The sequence below is a fragment of the Mastomys coucha genome, unplaced genomic scaffold (genome assembly GCF_008632895.1).
Source record: "Mastomys coucha isolate ucsf_1 unplaced genomic scaffold, UCSF_Mcou_1 pScaffold21, whole genome shotgun sequence".
NCBI lineage: Eukaryota > Metazoa > Chordata > Mammalia > Rodentia > Muridae > Mastomys > Mastomys coucha.
Genome location: NW_022196904.1, coordinates 130,727,059 through 130,753,916, shown reverse-complemented (window position 1 = coordinate 130,753,916; position 26,858 = coordinate 130,727,059). Strand labels below are relative to the sequence as shown.

At 45.7% G+C, this 26,858-nt stretch overlaps 1 protein-coding gene across 2 annotated transcripts in view; it reads right to left on the bottom strand.

Annotated features, from left to right (window-relative positions):
* Ap2a2 (adaptor related protein complex 2 subunit alpha 2) overlaps positions 1–26,858 on the bottom strand; it is a 73,323-nt gene that overhangs the window by 13,471 nt on the left and 32,994 nt on the right. Inside the window, exons 3-10 of one of the 2 annotated variants that reach the window (XM_031388876.1) lie at positions 21,793–21,935; positions 20,485–20,678; positions 17,010–17,139; positions 14,526–14,627; positions 9,512–9,620; positions 7,697–7,847; positions 6,350–6,518; positions 4,847–4,984 (exon numbers count right to left, since the gene is read on the bottom strand). In XM_031388876.1, the coding sequence (XP_031244736.1) occupies positions 4,847–4,984; positions 6,350–6,518; positions 7,697–7,847; positions 9,512–9,620; positions 14,526–14,627; positions 17,010–17,139; positions 20,485–20,678; positions 21,793–21,935 (1,136 nt within the window). The remainder of the gene's footprint in view (positions 1–4,846; positions 4,985–6,349; positions 6,519–7,696; positions 7,848–9,511; positions 9,621–14,525; positions 14,628–17,009; positions 17,140–20,484; positions 20,679–21,792; positions 21,936–26,858) is intronic. The other variant, XM_031388877.1, reaches the window with a different exon arrangement.

The window sequence follows — 26,858 nt, the reverse complement described above, 5'->3', positions numbered from 1 at the left end:
GAGCCTATATATGATCCCCAAAAGTTCTTAAGTTTGAACATTTGGTCTCCAGTTAAACTCCTTGGGAAAGCCTTGGAGTGGGTGTGGCCTTGTTAGAGGAGGGGCATCACTGCTAATGGGCTATGAGGTTTTAAAAGCCTATGCCAGGCCCAGTCTGCCCACAACTTGCAAGTGATGTGAGCTCTCAGTTATGGCTCCTGCCTGCCTGCTACCACACTCTCCCCAACGATGTTCATGGACTAAGCCTCTCAAACTGTAGGCAAGCCCCCAATTAAACGCATGGGACTAAAGGTAACAATTAATATGTAGGGCCTCTTGAAGCTTAAAAGCTTCTATATGGCAAGAGCACCACCAATCATGCCAACAAAGTGATTCTACAAAATGGGATAGCATGTATCTAAAATATATAAACAAACAAAAAAAAAACATCGTAAAAAACAAAAATTCCAATTTAAAAATAGGAACAAAAAAGACAAAATACAAATAGTTGAGAGGTACCTGAAGAAACATCTTCAGCCCTCCAGGAAACATAAATTAAAAGTACTTTGAGATTTCATCTACTCAGTCAGAATGTCCAAGATCAATAAAACAAATGACAGCTCGGGATGGCAGGGTTCAGGGAAAGGGAGTACATACTCATGGCTAATGGGGTACAAACTTATACTGCCACTAAGGAAATCAATGTGGCAGTTTCTTGGAACCTCAAGAAACTAGAAATAAATAGTTCTACCTCCAGATCCAGTTATGCAAGCCAGACATGGGGGGATAAACCTTGGATTCCAGTTCTTGGGAGGCACACAGACAGATCTCTGTGAGTTTGAGGACAGCCTGGTTTACATCAAGTTTCAGGACAGCTAGGGCTACATAGAGAAGGTATGTCTCAAAAAAAAAAAACCAAAAAAAAACAAGAAGATCCAGCTATACCACTCTTGGATATACAGCCAAAGGCTTCTATGTCCCACTACTAAAGATACATTCATGTCCACTGCTGCTCTATTCATAACAGCCAGGAATTGGAAACAACCTAGATGTCCAGATGAATGGATAAAGAAAAGGTAGTACATTTATATTACACAATGGAGTATTATTCAGCTGGTAAGAAAAATGAAAGTATACATTCACAGGTAAATGGATGGATCTAGGGAAAAAAAAAATCATCCTGAGTGAAGTAACCCAGATCCCAAAAGACATCCATGCTTTCACTTATATGCTGATGTTAGTTTTTAAGCCTTCATTATGCGATATGCATGCTACAATCCAAATAATGACAGAGGTCTGGTACCTAGTTGTATCAAAAGGACTAGGGGGAGGACAGGATTTCCCAAGGAAGGGAAATAGAATACAGTGTTATGGGAGGGTGGACCTGGGGGTAGCCACTAGAAAGTCCCAGATGCCAGGGACCCAAGAGGTTCCCAGGACCCAAAAGGGAGGACATTAACAGAAATACCCAACAAAGAGGAGATAGAACCTGTAGAGACCATATCCAGTGGATAGGCATGGCCCCCAGTTGAGGGATGGGGCCATCCACCCACCTCAAAAATATTAATCCTGAATTCCTCCTGTCAAAAGGAAATACAGGAACTAAGAGTGGAATAGAAACAGAAGGAAAGGCTATTCTAGAGACTGCCCCACCTAGGGATCCATCCTATCTGCAGATACCAAACCTAGACACTATTTCTGATGCCAAGAAGAGTTTGCTGACAGGAGCCTGGAATGACTGTGCCCTGAGAGGCTCTGCCAGAGGCCTGACTGATAAGAGATGCAGATGCTCACAGCCAACCATTGGACTGAGCACAGCAACCCCAATAGAGAAGTTAAGGCAGGGACTGAAGGAGCTGAACGGGTTTACAACCCCATAGAAAGAACAACAATATCAACAAGAAAGACCCCCCCCCCAAAGCTCCCAGGGACTAAACCACCAACCGAAGAGTACACGTGGGGGACCCATGGCTCCAGGTGCATATATAGCAGGGAATTGCCTTATTGGGCATCACTGGAAGGGGAGCCCCTTGGTCCTGTGGAGGCCTGATAACCCAGGGTAGGGGAATGCTGGGGCACTGAAGTAGTAGTGGTTGGGTGGATGGCAGAGCACCCTCACAGAGGCAGGGGAGGGAGAAGGGATAGAAGGTTTGTGTGGGGGGAACTAGGAAGGGGGGTAATGCTTAAAATGTCAATAAATAAAATAACTAATAAAAAAAGAATATAATGCTAGGAGAGATAAAGAGGAAACTGAAATAGTAGGGTTAACAGTGAGGTATGGAAGGAAGGGTACAGGAGAAAATATGGGGAGGGACAACTAACCCTAAAGGCTATTTGAAAAAGCATACTGAAATTTAATTGTAGACACCACCAAAAATATATGCATATAAAAGGAATCTAAATGAAGTTACCAAATAACAGCGGAATAGTGCTCGAACTAGACATTTTGTGCCACCACTAAGTGCCAGAAATGGGTTACATCTTGTTGAGCTGCTGGCCAAAGGGAAGCCCCCAAACATCTACTGGCTGCTCTCTGCAACTGATGAAAAGGCCCTACTGCTGAAGACAACACTCACATATCTCCTCAAACAGATCAGTCAGGCTGATGCCTAGCTAGAAGCTCCACCCAAGAGCCAGTGGATCAGGAGTTTGCTGTGAGTCTGTGTCTCCTAGGAACGTCAGAAACTGCCCCACAGAGTCTCACCAACATGACCGACAAAATGTGAGCTGAACAATGACAGCACTAAAGACACACCAAAGTGGACAAGAAAAGCCTGCAAGGCCTCAACACTACACAAACAACTACAGGCAACAGAGGAAAACTGGAAGTGGGGGAGGCAGTCTTCCCCAGGAGGAGTCGGGAGTGGGAGAGGTGGTCCTCCACAGGAGGAGCACACCAATCCGTTGTTCAGTGCTGAAGGGGGAAGCCCTGAAAACATGCAAGCAACATTATATGGACTTAACAGGATTTATTTATAATGTATATGCATTTAGAAATATATATTTAGAATATATTTGTATTTATATAAACATATAAATACAATAGCAATTAATAAAAAAGAGGTCATTAATTTGAAGGATGAGGAGGGGTATATGGGCAGACTGAGAAGTAGAAAGGAAAAATGTAATTACAATCTCAAAAATAAAAGATAAAAATGTGGAAAAAGAAAAACAGAACATAATTGGGTAAGTAGGAGGCGGGAAGCGTCTGAGAGGAACAGGAAGAGGGAGAAAACATGAACAAATTATATCGTGTGGGGGGGTTGTTTTTAATAGAAAAGAAAAAAAGGGGTTAGAGGGCAAATCAACACAACTGCACTGACAGATGCCACTGCACCTCTGCTGAGAATACCAAGAGCAATCCAATGAGGGTGACTGAGTCTGGCCAAAGCTGTGAGCCACATGTCCAGCCACATCTCAAACAAGGTCAACCTTCTGTACACACAAGACCCCTCTGCCCACACTGCCTGCCTTGGCCGAATCTTGAATGTTCTCCAACATTGCAAGTGTTAGAGGCTTGAACTCCAGAGCAGCATAGTGGGTGGAAGTGAGATTCTGAAGGAGGGATCGCTGTTACTAAAGGGGGCTGTGGGACTGTGGCCTCATTTGACTCTGCCTCCTGGACACAGAATGAGCAATCTGCTCTACCATTTGTTCCCTGCTCTTGTCACATGCAAAGTGTCAAAGCATGTGGCTTGTCCACACTGCAGTCTACCCAATCTTGGGTCAGAAACTCTAAAGCTGTAATCTTTTAGAATCATCTCAAGGAGAACAGCAAGATGGTTCAGCGGTGGACAGTGTTTGCTGCCTCATTTGAGGACCTAAGTTTAGTCCCTGGAACACATGTAGAAAAAAAAAAAAAAAAAAAAAAAAAAAAAAAAAAAAAACTCCTGACCTCCACACACATGCCAGAAGACATACACGTGCACACAAATATAGAACAACAACAACAAAAAAAAAAGGATTTCATTAAGGAGCCGAGGCCCTGCCTTCAGCAGCACAGCACCTTTAATCCCATGTGCGCTCCTCCTAGCACCTCATTTCCTAGTTACCACCTCTAAGAAGCCTTCTTGACCTCTCACTATTTCAGGCCTTCCCTGGAACACGGCATGGTCATGAAATAACTCAGTATGAGCCCCTTGCTCACTTAGCCCTTCCTCCTCAGACCGTTGCCACAGGGCCCTGTGAACCAATCCAGCCAGTGCCCACACTGCCCCCTTTCTACTAGTTCGTAAGGAAGCCTCTACTTGCACTCTGCTTCCAGAGTGACACAGAGAGGCTATGCTCGCAGTACCAGCTGCTGCCCCACTCTTACTCCCTATCGACAGTCACCCTAGGTCCAGAGACACCATGGAGAGACCAGTATTATACCAAGTGAGGCAAGCCAGAGCCTCTCATCTGTGGCTATGCACCTGCCTGTTTCTTCTCTAGGACACAGTGGTTTCACATAAGCAATTTGCTGGACTACTACAATGGTTAGGTGTGTATGACTCTCTGACTGACCAGAGTCCACTCGAAACCTAAATAGAATGCTGCACAGAGCTGACAACAGCTTAAACATTAACGCCTGATATGCCAGAAGACACCAAGAAAACCTAACCAGCAGCAACTACATGTTCAAAATATAAGACTATCTTGGATAATGAATATTAGCTCACTGCCTGGCACAGATGACCACACCCTGCACTGCCAGATGTCTATACTGGAAGGCTAGACAAGGAAGCTGATGCCATGGAATCTGTTATCTAGTGTCTCACAGACACTCATGCAAGCCTGTCAGGCACTGAAAACTGCCAGCAGCCATCCACTAAAATTCATGTCCAGAGTAGGGAGCAGCTTGGACAGCCCCTCAGGCTGCAGGACTCACAATTTCCTCTCGGATGGAGTAGTCAGCCGTTTCTAGGTAGCTCAGCATCTCAGCCACAATCTGCTGGGCGTTGCTCCGGTCACACATGGCGTAGAGCAGGTCCACTGCCCGCTGCCTCACACTCACGTCTCGTTCAGTCTGAGAAAAAAGACAGAGTCAGAGCCACTTCTACAAAGCACAGGTTGGTAGACAGTGGCTAACCACTGCTATATATGAGTCCATGAGTTTAGTATCTATTTGTTCCATAGGAACTGTCTTGGGGCAACCGACAGCACTGCCCCCATAAGGCAGGGTGCTTCCCTATCCCCAAACCCCTTACTGGGCCCCTTACTATCTATATATGAGACCCAACAGCTTAGGCCACTTGGAACACACACACAACACATTGTCCTGTCCATTCATACTTAGTCTAATCAGAGTGACCCAGTTCTAGCTCTGTCTGTTCACTCTCCCTCCTCCCTAACCAGCTCTTCTGAGGACCACTCAGGCCTCTCCATTGAGTGAGCACAGAGCAGCACCTTCTGTGTTGCCTGGGAGCTGGTTCCAAGGCAGGTTGAGCCCCTCTCTAGGTGGCATAGGAGAGACATACTACACGCAGTGCTTAAGAAGCATGGTGCAGCTATCTGTGGCTCCCTGCAGTGGTGAACAGTGCAGGATGCCCAGTGCAGGACAGAGGACACCTAGGAAAGGTTAGAGAAGCTTGAGATGAGAGTTCTCTTTGTGATGGAAGAGAACGACTGGAACCCAACCAGGACTAGGAAGAATGCAGCCCCGTGTGCAAGACAGACACTGAATGCCTGTTGATTTACACAAAAGTACAGAGAAGGGCCAGACCTGCTTCACTACAGTGAAGTCTTCACTTAAGACTCACCAAGATGAAGGGTCTCACATGTATGGTTCACTAATGAACTAACATGTAACATGTATGCTGACATGCAGGCACAGCAGACAGTGTGTGCCATGCCAGAGGAACACACTACCAGGGTCACTCTCATGCTCAGAAGAAGGTAGCCTTGGCTAGGTGCTTTAAATTCTGGAATTCTAATCCCTAAAAGAATCAAAAATCCTTAACAAGGAGTTTTGTTTTGTAAAAAGTAAACGGTCCTGGCGATTAAAAACAAAGTATTTCATCTTTCTATCAAAGAAAACTATTTCTGTTTACTGAACTACACTATATGGACTCCAAGCAGGTATCTCATGAGATCATTCCATGAGACGGAAATGTACTCAGCTAGCAGAGACACTCAGCTAAAGGCACTCGGCTGGAGCTCTGTTCCCAGGTGCTAAGTCTTTGAGAACAGCAGGCAGGGCTGCACTGCAAGAAGATGGACAGCTTTCTCGCCCAACTGCTGCTTTCACTCCAAACGCCAGCAAGTGACAGGAGTCAGGCAAACACTCTGGGAAACAGCTTTAAGGGACTCATCTTGAGGTGCCACAGGAGGCACTTCCTAGTCTTCTGGCCTCCACATGAAGGCAGCCACACATGACCAACAAGGAGCACACCTTCAAGGCATTGATGACAGTCTCAATGTGGGTCTTGACGGCCTCGTGAGAGAACTCAGAGCTGGCCAGTGTGCACATGCTCTCCAGAGCCAGGTATCGTAGGTTCGTCTCCCGGTGCTGCAGGAACTGGCCCAGCTGGTTGCAGGCGCGGACGAGCAAGTTTGGCTCACTGCAAGGAGAAGGAGACATGGTAAGGAGGGGAAAATAGTCAGGGAGGGCTGTGAGCTACAATAGAGGACACAGTAAGGACAGATGCAGTGAAGACATGCACGGTGAGAAGGCAGTGCAGTGGTGAGAAGAGGTCCAACGTGAGGCACTGGAGGAGGCGGTACATAAGGACAGATGCAGTGAGGAAAAGACTCAGTAAAGAGCATGCGGTGAGGACACTTGGTGAGGAGGCAGGCGAGTAAGAAGTACAGTGTGAAGTGACAGAGGGTGGAGTGCTGTAAAGAGGGGTGCAGTGAGGAGGAGCTGCAGTGAAGAAGGGGTGACTTTGTAATGAATCTGCAGGATCTCCTCTTCTCCAGAGTTGACTCTGGAAAACTCTGGTAGGCCAAGGCTTCACTTTCTTTTATTGTGTCCAGGAAAGTGAATTGGACAGCAGCCAGCCTGGAGCAAGGCTGTGCAGGAAACTGGACCAGGCTAAGGCAGACAGTAAGTGACAAGGGCTATAAATGTGGAACATGGGCTAAACAGTCAAAAGTCCTTTTTACATATGTTCCTTAGTATGCTCTCCCTCACCCCTTAAGTTTTGTTTTTTAACAGTTCATTTTCAATCCTGCTCCAGTGTGACAGACTGCTTTTGTCACAGCAACATTTATCTAAATGATGGAGCAAAAACAGCTGGTTTTAAACAGGCTAGAGTTCTGCCTGCTACAGCCCTGCTCCTGAGCCTCATGCCTCTTGCAGAGATGGAGAGAGCAGTGCCACAGGCATACAACCAGGACTGAGCATAAAAGAGCAGAAACAAGATGCCTGTACTGTATATGATAACCACTGCCTGTGACCCAACCATGACCCTGTACAGAAGCTGGGAGTCATCACTACCATTGGCCCAGGAGACCCCAGTATGTACCTCCCTGAGCAGCAAAAGTCACACAGGTGTCCCTTCCTTTCAGAGAAGCTTCTTATAATACTCAGAAACAAAAAGGAGATCTAGGGAAGATGCCATAGTTATAAAGGCATCTAGTGGCAATGTCCTGGAGCCAGAGAGCACACATGAGCTCAAGAAGGGAGAGGAGCACAGACCAAGGCTAGTGGAGAGGTACCTGTCAACAACTTCACAGACACCAAGTGCCAGCCTCCACCTGCTGTCTCTGAGAGGGAGGTGCCATTAACAGGGCTCACCTGTCATGGTGGATGATCAGGCTGATGGCCTCAAACAGCACAGCGTTCTTGGCATTTGAATGCTGGACCTTCTTGGACTTGGGTGGCTCCTGAGCCTTGTTCAGGATGGTCTCCAAGCACTCAGTCAGGCGGCCACGCACCGCAGGGTCTTCTGGGCAAGATACAACTGTCGGCTGGGCTCCTAGGCACTCCTTCCACAGCCCAACCCCACACTTGTGCACTGCTTGTCCTATGGGTACCTTTGACAATTACTCCAGCTGCAGATATGACTGGGAGCATTTGTAAATTGTCATGGGACAGCTCCCTGTTCCAGAGTCATAAACACGAGGTGGAGATGGAGCAGCTGTGGTAACTATACCTGCTTCTAATTCAGATGACACAACGTGCTTCCACTTAGACAGAATGTGTTAGTCATAAAATCCAAGAATTATGGGCAAAACCTCTAAGGAGTTTCAGAGACAAGGAGGCTTTGTTCTCTGTTATCACCCCCAGAAACAGAGAAAATATAAAGCAACATAAAGAGAAAGAAAAATTTTAATTTGGTTCAAAGCAGAAGAAAAAGACAACGAGCAAAAAAAAAACCTTAAGCCACCCATGGTGGTATACACCTGTATGAAAGCACTTAGAAGGCAGAGGCAGGAGGATTAGGAATTACTATATAGTAAGTTCAAGGCCAGACTGAGTTATATAAGACCCTGTCTCAATAAAAACACAAGAGCCAGTTAGCACAATGGATAAAGGCATTTGCCACCAGGCATACTGACCTAAGTTCAATCCTCAGAAACTACATGTGGCCGAGTGGTGGTGGATGCCTTTAATCCTAGCACTTGGGAGGCAGAGGCAGGCAGATTTCTGAGTTCGAGGCCAGCCTGGTCTACAGAATGAGTTCCAGGACAGCCAGGGCTACACAGAGAAACCCTGTCTTGAAAAAACAACAACAAAAAAAGAAACTCCATGTGGAAGGAAAGAACCAACTCCACAGGTTTGCCATGCTGTGGCATGGCACAGCACGCACGCACACACACATGCACACACACACACACACACACACACACACACACACACACGCAGGCACACACGCAGGCACACACGCAGGCACACATGCACAGTAAAGGTAAAAGCTATTAAAACAAAAACCAGTTACACTGGTGGGAGCCTGCTATCCCAGCACTTGAGAGGTTGTGGCAGGAGGATTATAGTGAATTTCAAGACAGTCTAGGCTATACAATTAGAAACTATTGTAATTAATTAATTAATTAATTAATTTTAAAAGAGAAGGAAGAGAATAGAACAGAACCAAGACTCCCAATGAACCTTGTGTGTGATACTCAAGTAGCTGTGTGTGGATATATGTACATGTGTGAGGGGACAGAGGTCAGCCTCGGTGTCATTCCTCAGGAGCCGCCTACATCCCACATTTCTGAAATGGCATCTCTGACTGAGACATGAGACTTTGTAGAAGCTTACATTAGATCCTCCATGTCTGTATCTCTGTGCTGGAGAATGCACCACTCTGTCTGGGTTTTCTGTCTGGTGTTTTAGAGTGAACTCAGGTCCTTGAGTCTACCATGCCAACATTTCACTAACTTGACCTCTCTCTGAGGTCAAGTTAACATCTAATAAATTTTTAAACCTAATAAACAAAGACATAACCAACTACAGAAATAAATCCTCCCTTGTGAAGAATCTCAGGTGAACTGAATCTGTGACCATGCAGTGAGTAGGTGCTGCCAAGAGTACCAAGGAAGCTGGTATGGGAATGTCAATTGTGGGCAGTCCTGCAAGAACACCTAGAAGGACTGCAGGGAACATTACCTGGGGGTGGGTAGCATTGCAGCAATCTCAGAAGTTTGACTGACAGCCAAGGAGCTGGGACAAAGTAGTAAGTATAATCCTGAAGGTCTGTTGATGCAGACGTCACAATCTGTAAAACAAGTGAGTAAGTGGCTGTCCTCATAAGACTCCACAGGGACCTACAAAAAAAAATATCACACTGGCTCCCTGGGCCATACCTCTGAGAACAAGTGTTCAGGCATTAGGTATATCCAATACTGCTTCCTGTCTCCCCTGGAAGAGAAGCTGGCATGGCCACATCAGCTCACCCACCTCGTTTTCTTTTGTTTTGTTTGGTTTGTTTTTTGAAACAGGGTTTCTCTATGCTACAGCCCCAGCTATGCTGCAACTCACTTTGTAGATCCAACTAGCTTTGAACTTACAGAGATCCATCCACCTACCTCTATCTCCTAAGTGCTAGGATTAAAGGCCTGCATCATCATGCCTAGGAGCTTGTTACTTCTTATTGTGGAGACTCAGATTGCTCCGTCCCTAAAAGAGTACCTGTGTATACCTTCAGCCATAAGTGAGCTCATCCTGATGAGACTAGCCCGGACTCAGGTTGTGGACAGCCCTGCCACAGGTAGCAGAGTCAGGAAAGAACAAGACAGGGAAAGAAGTGAACAGCAAGCAGCCAAGCTAGGCAAAAACAAGCCCCACACCATCCCTGGGAAATGCAGAAACAGGCCGAATATGATGTGTCTTTCCAAAGTGTGCTCTCCAGCTACATCATGCTCAGAGATAAACCTACAGCTTTAAACGCATTTATTTACAACAGAAAGGCAAGAAAAACTCTAAATGTTTATGAAGAAAGGAAACAAGAAGGCATAAACAGGACCAAAGTAAGAGAACACAACAGAGAAGTCCAAGAAAATCAAAAGTGAATACTTTGGAGGTCTTAGTGCAGTCCACTTATCTACACATACCACAGACAGAGTGGGGACTGGAGGCCTAGACACAGGCCCAGGGTTCAATCCCAAGGCTGCCTCCAAGTGGGGGGAAAAGGCAACAAAAAAGTGGGTCTTGCCACTTGTACAGATGAGATGAGCACATGGCCAATGCCCAACTTCATCACTAGGAAAATGCAGATCAAGATTACAGGACACCCCTTATACCTGTGATAAAAACCACCAATAAAATCAAGCACACCTGCACACCAGCATGGTGGTGCACACCTATAATCCCAGCACTTGGGAAGGGGTCTCAAGCCCACCCTAGGCTACAGAGCAAAACCTTGTCTCAAAAAAAGGGAGACTGGATGGCTGGGCAAAATGCCTCACAGCCTAACAACCAGAACCCACATAGATGGGAGGATCGAGAGAGGTGGCTTAGTGTTCAAGAGCAGTGCTGCTCTTCTAGAGGCCCCAAGCTCGGCTCCCAGTATCCATACCAGGCAGCTCACAACTATCTGTAACTCCAGGGAATCTGATGCCTCTGTGCTGACATGTACATACCCACATGCAGACAGACACATAGTTAAAACAAAAACAAGTCCTTTTAAAAAATGGAAGAGAACCAACTCCTAAAGTTGTTGTTTGGCCTCCATGAGTCATGAAGTGCACATACATACCCAGTGATACATTAGTGAGGATGTGAAAAAATTAGATCCTTTGTGTACTGTTGATGGAAATGTAAAATAGTGCGGGTGCTGTGCAAACAGTATGTGAGTTCCTTTACAAAAATAAAATTAGCATCTAATCCAGCAATTCTACTCCCAAAAAACAAAGAAGCATCTAGAGGAGACATTTACATAGCCACATTTACAACAGCACTATCCACAGCAACCAAAATATGGAAGTAGTCCAAGGCTGAGGAGTTAGCAAAATACATATGAGACAAAATTATTCATCCCTCAGAGCTGAAGAGATGGTTTGGTGGCTAAGAGAACATACTGCTATTCCAGAGGACCTGAGTTCAGTTGCCAACATCCATGTTTGGTGGCTCATAACTGCATATAATTACAGCTGCTAGGGATCCATCTCTCTCTTTGGCGTCTATAACTACCATGTGTATACAAATGTACACATGCGTGCACATACACATGCACGCGCACACATAAGTAATAATAAATAAATCTTAATAAGTAAAGATTATTCAGCCTTAGGAAGGAAAGAAATACTGAGAAGTCTAACAACACAAGTGGACCCTAAGGCATTATGCTAAATGAAATAATACTATGTGATTCTGCTTGTTTAAGGTAGTCAGTGCTGTCACAGTCAAAGACAGTCATGTAGAAGGTGCCAGGGGTTGGTGAGGGACAGGTGGCATCATCAGTGTTTGATGAGGAAACACTGTTTCAGGTTTACAGGTGAAAAGAGATATAGAGAGCCAGAGGAAAGGCTCAAGAGGTAAACGTACAGTTATATAAGTCTAACGGCCTGGGTGGGATTGTGGGACCCACATGGAAGAAGAGAACTGACACCCACAAGCTGACCTCTGACTTCCACATATATGCCAGGGCACACATGCTCACATGTATGCATGAAGAAGTACATACTAAAAAACAAAGTTGTAGCAACAGATACAGCTTATGGAACTACTTCATACTAATGAACTATATACATTTTAAAAAGACTAGTAGATTTTAAATTATGTGTAGTCCACAACACTAAAATTTTTATTTCTGAAACAGGGTCTCACTATGTAGCCCTGGCTGTCCTTAAACTCACAGAGCTCCACCTGCCTCTGCCTCCCAAATTCTGTAATTAAAGCAGGTGCCACCAAACCTGGCCAAAAAAAGTTTGTTTGCCTTTTTTCATTTAGTTGCATAAGATAACAACATAATAGTTAAAGTTCAAATTGTAAATGACATGAGGAAGAAAAAAATAAGTAAAAGAACTGATTTCAGAATTAAGTAAAATACATAATTTAGAAATGTAAGTAGTAATACTAAAGAGTAACAACATGACAGAAAAAAAAAATCCTAAGGTAACCAGGAACCCTCTGGTGTCAGTCTTCTTGTCTTTCTGGGAGAAAAAAAAAGGCTGTAAAAAAAATATCACTCAATGAATAAAAACATACCTTAAAAAAAAAGTTCGTTGCTGGGCGATGGTGATGCATGTCTTTAATCCCAGCACTTGGGAGGCAGAGGCAGGAGGATTTCTGAGTTCGAGGCCAGCCTAGTCTACAGAGTGAGTTCCAGGACAGCCAGGACTACACAGAGAAACCCTGTCTCGAAAACCAAAAAAAAAAAGTTCAAATTGTAGACTAGTTACATAGTTCAGCAGTGGACTGCTTCTACCTACCACACACAAAGTGAAGACTCAATCCCCTGTGCCTCAAGAAAAGTAACAATTCCCAGGCGGTGGTAGCATACGCCTATAATCCCGGCACTTGGGAGGTAGAGGCAGGCGGATGCCTGAGTTCGAGGCCAGCCTGGTCTACAGAGTGAGTTCCAGGACAGCCAGGGCTACACAGAGAAACCCTGTCTCGGAAAAGTCAAAAAAAAGAAAAAAAAGAAAAGTAACAATTTTAAGCAATCACTGAGAATAGCATTTTAAACATAAAACAGCTGCCACTCTAAAAAAGGTAACCCTTAAAACTGGTACTATATCTTAAAAATCTTAAATTTTACAAAAAGCCTCCTGGTTTGCAAAGGACTTTGGGGACAGAGGGCAGAGACACAGCTGACTTATCAAAGCTCCAGAGAACAGTGTGGGGAGAGCAGGAACAGGTTCTCCAGTGTACTCCAGTGTTGGGTCCCTCATATCCAAGCAGTGACAGCTGTGCCACTTAGATGTGGCCTCAGAACAGCAGCCTTCACAAGCAGGATTTAGCATGCTGACCAAAGGAAGCTCTGACTAGAAGATTCTGCACAACAGTGAATGCTCAGCACTGGTAAGGTACCTACCCACGAAGGAAGGACTGTCAGTGCAAGGCCAGTCTGGCCTACACAGTGAGTCTGTCTCAAAGCAGCAAGAAAGCCAAACAGCATGTCACACCAACTGCACACAGATCAAGGAAGGCCATATATACCCACTACTACCTTTGAAGAACAGCAAAGGGTAAGTGCTGGCAAATTCTATGTTCTAATCCAATGCAGCCAACAGTGCCAATCCTGCTTCCCAGGATCAATGCATTACCAGGCCACATCACAATGACATGTAAGTCCAAGAGGCCAACTTGAGCACCTTCAGGCAAGACCAGAGCAGGGCAACACTGCTGCGGGTGTAACAGCAACTACTGCAGAAGCTACTGAAAACCCTACAGCCTAAGCCATGCCAGCCCACTGCTATCAACATTTCACACACAGGAAGACCATAAGACACCCTGGACTGCTTAGTGCCAGTCACTGATGACTGTCTGCAAGCAGAAAGGAACAAAAGGCTTGAGAGAACAGGGATAACTACACCGCATTCCATCAGATAGCCACTTCTCTGCAAGATCAAAAAAGCAGCAACAGCTACTCCAAACAAAAGTGAAGGGATCACATACAAGGATGCCAGAAAGACACATACAAAATAAACATGCCACACACACACAGAGCCGCTAACAAAATCCAAGACACAAAGCCAGGGCCAGTCATAGCTGCATGAAGGTGAGTGGGAAGTATACCAGCCAACTGGATCACTCCTTTAAGAGAGGGGACAAGAGAACATTTGGCAGTGGCAACTGCCCCTCAATGAGCACACTGGATAGGGCGGGGTGCTTCTCAACTAACAGAGAAAGAAACATGTCAAGGGCTGGCAGGGGCAAATTTTAATTTTATTAAGTTAATTAAATTAATGAGTGTATATGGTGCATGCCAGAAGAGGGCATCAGATCCTATTATAGATGGTTGTGAGCCACCATGTGGTTGCTGGGAATTGAACTCAGGACTCTGGAAGAGCAGTCAGTACTCTTAACCTGAGCCAACTCTCCAGCCCCAGGCAGGGGCAATTTTTATTCTGGAATTTACAGTGTGAGCAAAATATCCTGCTTCTAAATGTAAAGTACTAATTCAGTCAAGCAATGAAAATCAAATCCATCCTGTTGCCTGCCCCCACCATGGACTTACTCTGCTTAGTCGAGAGACAGCTAGAGAGACAGAGGTCTTAAACTCCTCAGGATTCTTCTGGGCCAGTGTGGTGATGAGGCTAGTTGCAGCAGTCACTACACCCTGGAAGACAAAGACTCTAATCAGGAAGCCCACAGGCACCACAGATGATAGTACATATAAAGTACACCCTATGGTACATAGCCACTTGGTCCCCAGCCCTGCCCTGACTGACTCATGAGGTTTGCAAAACTGAGGCAGGGCATACTGGCTCTTTTTGGGTTTACCTTCTCTCTGGAAACTGGAAATCTAGTCCAGCTTGCCCTAGGTACTTGCAGGGGAAGCAGGCTGCAACTGGGAAGTTTGGGAGCCTTATTTTCTGTTTGTCACTTGTGTACCTCTGTCCCCATCTACTCTAGTTGCCTTCAATAACTGTGCCCACCATAGTGGAAGGCAGAACTTTAAAACTTATTTGAATCTTCTTTCTGTCCTGCTGTGTCTTAACTTGGATGGGACCCAGCCCCAGGGCTGGAGACTGCTTCCCTGTAGAGTCCCCCATAGACTGCCTGGGCTCAGATGGGAGCAGCTCAGACTCCAGTACAGCATGGCAGGCCTCCTCAAGACCTTAGGTCTACTACTGTCCCAGGATAACAAATAGCTGTTTCTAGTACATATCTCCTGAGAGATTTTGGTTAAGTAGAGGAATCTCTAGCCTGGCAGTATGGCACATCTGTAATCACAGTATTTTAGAGGAAGAGGCAGAAATGTTATTTCAAGGCTAACCCTAGCTATATGGCAAAATACTGGTTCAAAACCAAAAGTAAATTCTATCAGGTTGCAAGTCAGGAGCTACTGGACTCCTAGCATTTGGAATAGGTCAAATACACGCAAATACAGCTACTCAAGCTATGTGCATCCTTCCACATCATGGCTCCACATCATCTTCTGTGGTCTTACAGGAAGCAAGCACACAGCGGTGCACTAGCACATGCACCAGGTATCCTCCAGCTCTAGGTGGATAGAGGGCAACTGTAGCCTTTTGCTCCCTCTCCAAATCTCTTCCCAGATAGCAGTTCAGTCCTCAGAGCTCTAGGTCATCTGCTCCACCCAGCCCCCATTATGGGCCATCAGGGCTGGGTCCTTCCTCCCTACCAGTATATCCTTCTACTGATGGCTTCTGCGTATTCCTGATCTCACCTCCAGGTTATTGGCCTTGGCCTTGGAATTATACACTGTCCTCAAAGAGGCCACCAAGCTGACTTATAAGCAGACATCTGACACCTTAGAGTCATGAGGCTGGGAGAGCAGTGTCTCAAGCCTTCTACAATGGCAAAGCTGGACATGGGTTTGGAGCAGTGGGTCTGAACGTGATGCCCTGACCCTTCCTACTTTGAACTAAGTTTCTGTCACAAGTCAAGATATGAGCAAAATAATGTAATATAAAAAAGCAAAAGCAACTAAGAAACTGGGGTCATAGCCTCAGTATCCAAAGAAAGGCAGTGTCCTGGCACCAAAGACCCAGCCTTGCTATCTGGAACTGACTTGATGCCACAGCCACAGACTGACAAACTATCCAGAGGAGCTGAACACAAGCACTGCTCAATGCTTCTCACAGCTGGTTCACTTGCACATTGGTGTGACACCGCTTCTTACAGCCTCTGAAAACCTGGTTTAAGTCTGGCACAGTATGGCTATGAGAATCTTTATCCTTCTGAGCTGTGGGGTTTTTTCAGCTATAAAACTGGGAAATTCTAACTATTTACAATTTACAAAGTCTATTAATGGTGAACTACCATTTATCTGATACAGGTGATGGTCTCTAGCAACATTCTCTGATCCCCAGGTCATACTTAAACTTCAGGGTCTAAGTGCTCAGAACCACTCATGAAGCAGCATTACTGGCTCCCCTCCAGGGCCTTCTGCCTTCTCTGCCCTCCCTTCAAGATCTACATCAACTATTTCAACAAGCACAAGAAGTCACAACACAGGAACAGCCTGAATGGCTTTTATTCTATACTAAAATGTCCAATGCAAGCCCCATGTACTTCCTGCCTAGATGTGCATCTAACAGTCTTTTTTTTTAACTTTCACAGCAGATTTTCCCAGGGGTGGGGGTAACTATCTCACACACTTGCCTGACCCCAGCCAGGTCATCAGACCCACTTGCTCAACAGTCTAAGCAGCAGAAGTCACAGTTCACAGCTGCTTCCCACCCCGCTGAATAGCCATTCACACCAAATCACAGACCTTCCAGTCTTCTATAAGACTTAACACACTGGAGCTTAGCCAAAATGTGGAATACACACATCATAGCCCCACACAGCAGCATATAGGGACATAGGAGCTGAGTGGGAATCACCCCGCTGGATGGAATCCCTGGAGGACCACCTTGCTGCAGAGGACACAGTGCACCACCTTCATCATCCTCTTAATGGACCGCTTCTACAATGCTCTTTTGAAAAGGTTACTGGGTGACTAAGAATGGAATGAAATTCAGACACTTACCAAGTGCTGGTCATTGAGGAGGTGTACCACACGAGATGTCCAGTCGCCCATGGGAACTAGGTCAGGTGATGTCCTGTACAGGCGCAACAAGCACAGGGCTGCGCTTTGCTTCACGCTATCCATGGTATCTCTAGAAAACAGACATCATCAATCACTCAGGAGAGCGGTGGCTTCTCAAGCACCACAGCTAAGCCAAGCAGAGAATGGAGCAGTGTGGGAAGCACATGAAGTTCACCAGGAGACTAGTTAGTCCGGAAGACCTACACAGCTCAACATGCTAGGCCTGCACAGGTCACTCTGAAGGACATATTTCAAGCCGGACATCAACTCACAGGCAAAAGCCTGTACTATTTGTTGTCTGGCTTCCAAAGGCATTAAATTCTCATCCCCTCCTGGACACTGAATACAAAATGGACTATGGAGGCCAGTCATGTCACTCCACTCTGAACCATAGGATTATCCCAATCCCACCCTAATTCATTACAGCAGGAACAGATTGGAGGCCTGAAATACCAGTGGTTTCTTCTCTTCTTCTCTTACCTACTCCCCACACTTCACCCAGCTCCACTATGCTGAGGAAATAGGCTCAAGTTGTCTTATGCTGGTGAGAAGTGGTTCTCTTTCTTTTCTTTTGGATTTTTGGTGTTACTTGATACGGGTTATCATTATGTATCATACACTCATCTCAAACTCCATTCTCCTGTCTTAATCTTTTGAATGCTAAGTCATCATGCCCAAATCTAACTATAAAGTCTTAAGAAAAAGCACGTGTATCCTGGCCCAGCCTATAGCTTGACATCAGCACCTACATGCAGATGCTGCGCTCCCTTCCTCACCCCACACACATACAGCTTACACACACACACCTCACACACACACCTCACACACAGCTGCTGCCTTCCAGCCAGTGTGTGTGCGAGGGCCTGAGGCAGCACACCTCTGGTGTCAGGGAGTGCTGTCCTCTCTTCTCCTTCCAAGACCACTCACAGACCAGAAGAACAAAACATCAAGCAGGGAGGCAGCTGTTTTCTGCTCTGTTGAAGACAGGAGTTCTGGGGGGCTCCCCTTCACCCTACCAGACACTGACAAGAAGTAGGAAAGAGGCCAGGAAGGATGACACATGTCTTTAATCCTAGCACTCAAGGGGGCAGAGGCAGAATGATCTCTGTGAGTTCCAGGGCATACAGATTGAGAACTTGTCTCAAAAATAGTCAAAAACAGTGGAGAAAAAATAAATAAAAACAGACTGACCAAAAGATGTCAGTTGGAGGAGGTTGTCAGAACATCCCCATGGGAACCAGCTGGGAAGCCAGGCATAGTGGCCCACACCTTTAATCCCAGAACTTAGGAGACAGAGGCAAGTGAATCTCTGTGACTCTGAGGCCAACCTGGTCTTCACAGTGAGTTTTAGGGACAGGCAAAGCTCCATAGTGAAACCTTGTGTCAGGAGGTGGGGCAGCTGTAGAGAACCAGCTGGGGCTTAAGGCACTAGGGTAGGAACTATAGCTGTGGTGAGAAGAAAGAGAAGGGCCTGTGGACCAATGCTGAACTAGGAGGCCATCTCCTCTTGTTTCCAGGCTGATGCTAACAGACAGCTCAGAGAAAAGGAGCAAGCACTTACCATCCCAGAGGTGAGGACATAGAGCACCTTCATAAACTCCCTGGCCCAGAGCAGCTCCCAGCTGTGGAAGGTATTCTTTCTGATTCTCTACTGTGTTCAAGGCACCAATGTCACACCCTCCCCTGCCTCACATCCTAATTGCTTACTACTCCACCATCTACAGCCACTGGCCTCCCATCTCAGGAGCCACACTAACCAGTACCTTACAACCATGGTGCTCGGACACCACTCAAAGAATCATCTTATGTTTGGTGGGGTTCCATTACTCACTTAAAGGGTGCATAGTAAGCTCTGCCCATGAACTGTCCCTACAGCCCAACATGCTCTAAATGGGAGGTACTACCTGTCTCCTGTTAAAGAACCTTTACTCAGCATTGGACCTTGTGGCCACTCTGCGTGCACTCTGTAGTTCAGGAAATACTCCTGTTCCTCCAATGTTTTTCAAGGATCACCCTGTCTGTACTTCCTCCATTAGACCAATCCTGTGGGAATGCCAGAGGGCAGCAATGGAACAGAGACATCTGAGCCAGGATCACTGATGGAGCACAGCAGGCAACACTGAGATATCCTGTCACAGGACTTCATAGTGAATACTAGGGAAGGTGGCCAGGGAGGCCTTGCTAGCAGCTTATATTTGCATCCTGCCTACTTCTTCTCTGGTCTGAACTCTAGCCCTTCCTCTCTCCCAACACCCACTGTAATCTCTTACCTCAAATACCCCTGTATTCTCTATGATTTCTGCTTACAGTCTACAATAATAAGCCTTTGAATTCCCCACTGTCACTCAGCTCTGTAATGCTTCTCTTCATCAATATCCTGTGGCCCACATCTATATTTTTGAACCTGTTTCCACAGGACAGTTCTCTCCAGCCTGGTTCCTCTACCTGCCTTTGCTACACACTGTTCAAGGTTGAGCCTTGTTGTGCATGTGACACTTGTAGCATCTTTGACTTCTGCCTACTAGATGACAAGGGTAGGCACTCCACGATGAAATTGGTAAATTCACCAAGTCCTTGTTCATGTCAGCCCCACCCATCCTCCCCCACTCCCCAGATAGCTGACTAGATAGAGAATGTAAGCTAGCTCTGGCCTACCTATATTCCAGCTTCACAGTAATAGAGGGCTGCAGCCAATGCTCCCAGGGCCCTGACATCCTGTTTAGTTCATTAGTAACTGTCCTATCCTGTCTCCTGGACCCTGATGAATGTAACCACTATGTCTGTGGACTAGCTACACAACAGCATAAAGCATATGACCAGGCAGAAGCTACCCTTGCCTCTGCCAGCCCTGAGGCCCAAAATAGCCCAGGGCTTCTTCAAACTCTTCCAGAACGACCCCTTAACACCACTTGACAGCTCTCCAAATGAACTGAGGGAAAGATGATGCAGAATTCTCAGTATACAAGGGCTTGGCCTGGGCTGGTGAGATGGAGCAGCAGTCAAGAGCACAAGCTGCTCTTCCAGAGGTCCTGAGTTCAATTCCCAGCAACCACATGGTGGCTCACAACCATCTGTAATGGGATGTGACGCCCTCTTCTGGCCTGTTTGAAGACAGCTACAGTGTGCTCACATACAAAAAATAAATACGTCTTTAAAACAAAACAAAACAGGGGCTTGGCCTTTGCTCCAATGCTTCTGGGCAGGGATTAGACTCAGGGTTATACCAAACAACTCTGTTTCTTTCTGCCTGTAGTCCTTTCTAGGCGGGCAGGCTAAGAACGGTTTTCCTCTATGACAGGGTCTCAGTGATCTCAGGGAGGGGCTCTGAGACTCTGAGCTCCATACATCCCTCACTACGCACAGTGGGGTATGTTCAGAAGCACATGCTGCCCATCCACAGCACCCAGATACATACCCTGCCACAAGGATCTTGGGGATCTCTCCAGCGAAGGCCTCCGCCATCTCACGGCTACCCACATTGGCAATGCAGTGCAGGGCAAGGCCCATGAATGTAGGATTGCGGCTGGCCAGGTCATTCTTGATGGCGTTGTTAATCAACCGGATCAGTTCGCTATTCGAGTTCACCAATACAGAGATGAAAAGGTAGCCCTGTATTTCCAGAAGGCAGGGACAAAAAGCTTATGACAAGACGTCTACCACACAACGCACAGAGAAGGAAGCCTCCAGCACCATCCCAATGGCTACCACAGACTCATCCCGAGAGGCAGCCCACATTTGGAGAATGTACCAGTCAACAACACTTTTGTACCATCTAGCCCTGATGCAGCTTTCCCACTAGAATATGTGCAAAGTCAGAGGCACAAGGAAACCAGACCACTTAGTCCTGCCCCAAATCTCATTTCCTTCTCAGTAGCTCACACACCTGTGTTCAGATGCCACACCATCTTCATGTCTGGACAGGAGGGGGCGGTCAGGGCAAGAGCCAAGCCTGGCACCACTCACTAATAAGTATGCAATCTGTCTGAAACCTAGCTTACTGCTATCTACTCACTCTTCTCTCAGGTTTATCCCCATTGTCACCTCGCTATCTGTTCAAGCCCAGTCTCATATCACCATTCTATCACTTACAAGATGAGGATGTGGAGTCTGAAAATAGAAAAAGATAATTTTCTTAACAAAAAATCCTAAGATATTTGGCTTATTTTTTAAATTTTCTGTAAGTTAAATTTTTAACCAAAAGAGAAAGCTGTTATTGACACACAAACAGCCTTACTATAACAGAATACAGAGCTGAAACTCCAAACCTAAGCAAGTCTGAGCTGCCTGCAAAGAAGAGACAGCACCCTCTCTGGCTTTATTTCTTGCCCCCGTGGGTATAGATCCTGTTTCAAGCAGTCATGCAAAAGGCCACGGAGTAAAGTCACTGCTGGCACTGTACTCACTAACGAGGCCTAGTGAAAAGAAGGCACTGAGGCTGTGGGCAACAGACACAGGTGTGTGAGCCCAGAGAATCTACCAGCCTAAGCCAACAGAAAGCAGCCGTGGGAAGAGAGCCACCCCATCAAAGTCCATCCTGGGCACCACTGGTCCTCAGAAGCAAAGAACTAGGTTGAGATGGTCATGGCTACAAGGAACCACCACTAGGCAGTAAGTAACACAGGCCAGATGTACAGGTGGTTGGTACCCACTACTCGGCAGAGAGGAAGGAGGAGTCTGCAAACTGCTCTCAGGGCATGTGGCACTGCCCCTCAAACATACTCACAATCTGCTTTTCCGTGTATCTGTTTGAGCTCAGAAGATTCACAGCTTCCATGTGTCCGAAGTCGATGTCGTGACCAAGGAGAAAGATGAAGAGCAGTTTGCAGACGTACTTCTTTTTACTGTAGCCATCAAGAGCCTTGTCACCTACAGAAAAGGTGAATAAAGGTTCACACCTAGTAGTCAGGGTAAGGGAGGCAGAGAACTGTACAGTACACTAACAGATTGTAATAAAAGACTCAAAGAGGGCACAGGTCTCCAGCCACACATGCAGCTACACACACAGGTAGCTATTGCACTTGGTAAGTATGGCACACACCACAGTCCAGAATACATGGCAGAAAGTGCTCTGTAGCCAAAAGGACCTGCTAGTGCCTGTCTGCCAGTGGGCCTTGACCTCTCTCAACCTGCCTCGGCCCCAAAAGCCCTGAAGAGATAGATCTGCAAGCTCTGCACAAGCCATCAAGCTAATCCTTTAAACAAGCTTATTGCCTTAGGCAGATACTTATTATAAATTATCTTCCATTTCACAACAGTTATGGGGCAAATTACCTAGCCATAAAACCACACACACAGTCCAGAAACTGTGGCATGGATGAACTCCCTCTTAATCACAGCAAAGCAGGTTCAACATGAGACTTACTATAGCACAGAGCTCCATGTATAACCAAGAGCCACTGGCACTCCATTTAAAGCACAGGAATATTCCTGAGCCATCCTGAGGGGATGCTGGCATATATTCTTCTCCCTAGGCTGGGTCTTCTGGTGACACCAAGTCAGTATAACATATGTATGGTCTAAACTGCCATCCGAGAGGCTTCGCCCAGGAACTGATGGAAACAGACTCAGAGACCCACAGCCAAACATTAGGCAGAGCTTAGGGAGTCCTGAGAAGAGTGGGGAGGAAGGATTGTAGGACCCAGAGGGGTCAAAGACACTACAAGAAAACCCACAAAATCAACCAATCTGAGCCCACAGGGGTTCACAGTAACTGGACTGCCAATCAGGGAGGCTGCATGGGACAAACGAGGCTCTCTGCATATATGTTACAGTTGTGTAGCTTGGTCTTATAGTGGGAATCCTAACAGTAGGCACAGGACCTGTCTCTGACTCTTTTGCCTGCCCTTGAGATCTTTTCTCCCTACTGGGTTGCCTCGTCTAGCCTTAATAGAAGAGGAAATGCCTAGTCTTACTGCAACTTGATATGCCATGGCTGGTTAATATCCATGGAGGCCAGCCTTTTTCTGAAAGGAAACGGAGGGAGAGTAGACAGGAGTCTCAGGGGATGGGGCTGAGAGGAAAGGAGAGAGAGGAAACTGTAGTCGGAATATAAAGTAAATAAAATTAAAATTAAAAAATATGCATTATCAGAAAAAGATAATAAATATTATTACATGTAAATATAATTTAAACATGTAAATATACTTTAAATATATGGTCTAAAGGTATGTGACTGGTCAAGACTATCATAGCAACACTATCCTTCTGCTGGTAAAGGGCTGGACAGTAGCATCTCTGTGGACAGACCTACTGACCTCACAGGGATGTCCAGAACAAACACCCCACATGTTGGGCAAAGACCAACTCAAAGTGGGCTTGTAGAGGTCCTGGGAAACCTCCCCTCCTTCCCAGCAGCAGAATAACATTTACAACTCAGATGCTAATAGGACATCTATCTGACTATGCCTCCTATTTAGCCTCAACTTACTGCTAGCTTCTTGCTATGTGTGCGCGCCAAGTGCAGTCTGCCATTTGAGGCCAGACTGGTCTATATAGTGAGTTCCAGCCCAGTAAGGGATGAGACTCCATCTCAAAAAGGTAAGGTTATTATTCAAAAGGTTAAAAGAATTATCAGCTTACAGTGGTTTAAAACACTTGCCTAGCACACATGTGCTTCTGGATTCTACTCCCATCATAAAGGAAAAAAAGCTAAATTAATATATTCCATTTCAAGGTATATCCCAAAAGAATGTAAATTAGGAAGTTAAGCATAGTGGTACAAGACTGTTATCTCAGAACTCAGGAGATGGAGGCAGGAAATTCAAGGCCAGCCTCAGCTGTAAGCCATCTTCCATATAGCAAGACTGGGAACAGTGAAATGTCAGCAGGTAAAAGCATCTAATGCAAGCCTGATGACCTGAGTTCAACCCCTGGGTACCACAGTGGAAGGAGAGAACAGACTGGAACAGGCTGCCCTAGGACCTCCACTGTAGCATACAGAGAATGAGAGATTTACACATGAAATGTGAACAGGAACTGAGAGAACAAACTGAGTTAAACACACTGAGGATGGGGCTGGAGAGATGGCTCAGGGGTTACAAGCATGTACTGCTCTTTCAGAGGACCAGAGTTCAGTTCCCAGTACCATATCAGGCAGCTCACAACTACCTGTAACTCTGGCTCTATAGGGACCCAACATCTCTAGTCTCTGTGGACACCTGCACTCATGTGCATACCCACATACAAACCACACACACACACACATACACACATACATACACACACACACACACACACACTTAAAAATAATAAAACTAAAACTTTTTCAAAAGGCCACTGAGGATGTGCTAACCACTGATTAGAAGATGGAAGATGGAAGAGCTGCAGGAAAAAAATTGGCCAAAATCTAGTATGGCAATGAACAAGTATGTATTCATTCATAGAATCTAGTGCAAAACCAAAAATAAAGGTTAACAATATCTTTTATGATCTAGTGTGGCAAATTAACTGAATACCTCCAGAGTCTGGAGGCCTGTAAAAATCAAGGTCATCCTGTCTGCTTCTTTAATAGACTAGATACACCTTAGCTCTGAGCCAGGTCCCAAGAACTGGTGCCCAACTAAACAAAGCAAGAGTCCAATTCTGCTAACCTACCATGAGTAGGCTGGAGAGATGGCTCAGCTATGAAAGGTGCTTACAGGGCCCTCATGAAGCCAGGAGTTCAGATTCTAGCACCCATGTAACAAACTGGGTGTCCCCAAAATACCTATAACCAGCTCTGGAGGGTTCAACAACCTCTTCTCACCTCAGAGTATCCATAGGCACACAAACTTGCAACTTATTTTTGTTTTGTTTTTTCAAACAGTTTCATATAATTCGGGTTCGTCTCAAACTCACTATGTAGCAGAGGATAGCCTTGCTTCCTGGGTGTGGAGTATAGGTGAGTAGCACCATAGCTGCCTTTACCCAGTGCTAGGAATCGGGGGTGGGACTTTGATGGAGCTAGAAAAGCACTCTAGCAACAGCCCCAAAGCTCCTGCCCAAAATCTACCAACATCTTAAATAGACTTCCTGTGCTGGTAACCAGTGGATAAACACCACTGTAGCAGCAGAGTTCTAATCACAGACCTTTGCCTATACCATAGCCTTAGAATACGCAGCTTATAAAGTCAAAGCCTACATCTGCACATTATTACTGCTGAGAGACAATCTTCATCACTAGAATGCTCCATATTCTGTACTAGAGAGTAAAATGGTAAATATTATAAGTACCATAATGTTAATTAACATAAGAAAATCCAAGCCAGACACGGTGGTGTACTTCTTTAATCCCAGCACTCAGGACAGCTGAGGCAGATGAATCTCTGTAGGTTCTAGGCCATCCCACTCTTCATCCAGACTTTTCAAATGTCCTTATTCATTTTTGTTTACAGAGGGAACAGTATGTGTAGCTGTGTATGGTGGAAGGCTACAATAAGAATGGTGTTTTAATGATTCCACAATTCCTGTAACTCATTCTCCGGCATCTACAACTGTAGATTCCTACATGAATCCCTGGCTTGTCCATGCACAACTGTGGTTTACAACATCAGATAAGTGGTTTGGCATTTCTGCTTGCTTGTGAAGGTTTTACATGTGCATCTTTTTGGAAGGTGATGAGTAAGACAAGGCTCCATTCGTTTTTTTTGTTTTTTTGTTTTTTGTTTTTTTCGAGTCAGGGTTTCTCTGTATAGCCCTGGCTGTCCTGGAACTCACTCTGTAGACCAGGCTGGCCTCGAACTCAGAAATCCACCTGCCTCTGCCTCCCAAGTGCTGGGATTAAAGGTGTGTACCACCACCACCCAGCAACAAGGCTGGCCATTCTATATCCCAGGCTGACCTGGGACTCACCATGTAGCCCAGGATGACCTTGAACTTATAGCAGTTTTTCTATGGCACAGTGGCACACCTATAATTCTAGCAGTTGGCAAGAGACAAGAGACAAGAGGATCTAAAGTTCAAGGTCAACCTTGACTTCATAGCAAGTTTGTGGCTATCCTAGACTATATGAGACAATGTCTAATGAAAAAAAATTAATTAAAATATTTTAAAGATGTCCTTCCATTCTGCTGGGTGCTGGCCATTTGCTGTCAAAATGGGAGCCGTGAAAGTGGTCCTGGCTGGACACTACTCCAGACTCAAAGCTGTTGTCGTAAAGAACATTGATGACAGCACCTCAGACTGCTCTCACAGCAATGCCTTGGTGGATAAAATTGACTACTATCCCTGAACAGTGACAGCTGATATGGACAAGAAAAAAAAAATTACCAAGAGATCAAAAATCAAGTCCTGAAGCTGTAGACAATGGCTTAGCAGCTAAGACCACTAGCTGCTTTTGGGGCTGGCTAGATGATTCAGTGGGTAAGAGCACTGACTGCTCTTCCGAAGGTCCTGAGTTCAGACCCCAGCAACTACATGGTGGCTCACAACCACCCATAATGAGATCTGATGCCCTCTTCTGGTGTGTCTGAAGACAGCTACAGTGAATTATGCCGGAGGGAGCAGGGCTGGAGTGAGGGGGGCCCTGAGTTCAATTCCCAGCAGCCACACACATGATGACTCACAGCCATCTGTACAGCTACAGTGTACTCATACACATAAAATAAATAAGATTTTAAGATTTAAAAACAAACAAACAAACAAATAAATAAATCTTTGGGCCGGAGCAAGCAGGGACTGAGCGAGCAGGGCCAACTGGAGCAAGCAGAGGTCCTAAAAAATTTAATTACCAACAATCACATGAAGGCTCACAACCATCTGTACAGCTACAGTGAACTCACATACATAAAATAAATAAATAAATCTTAAAAA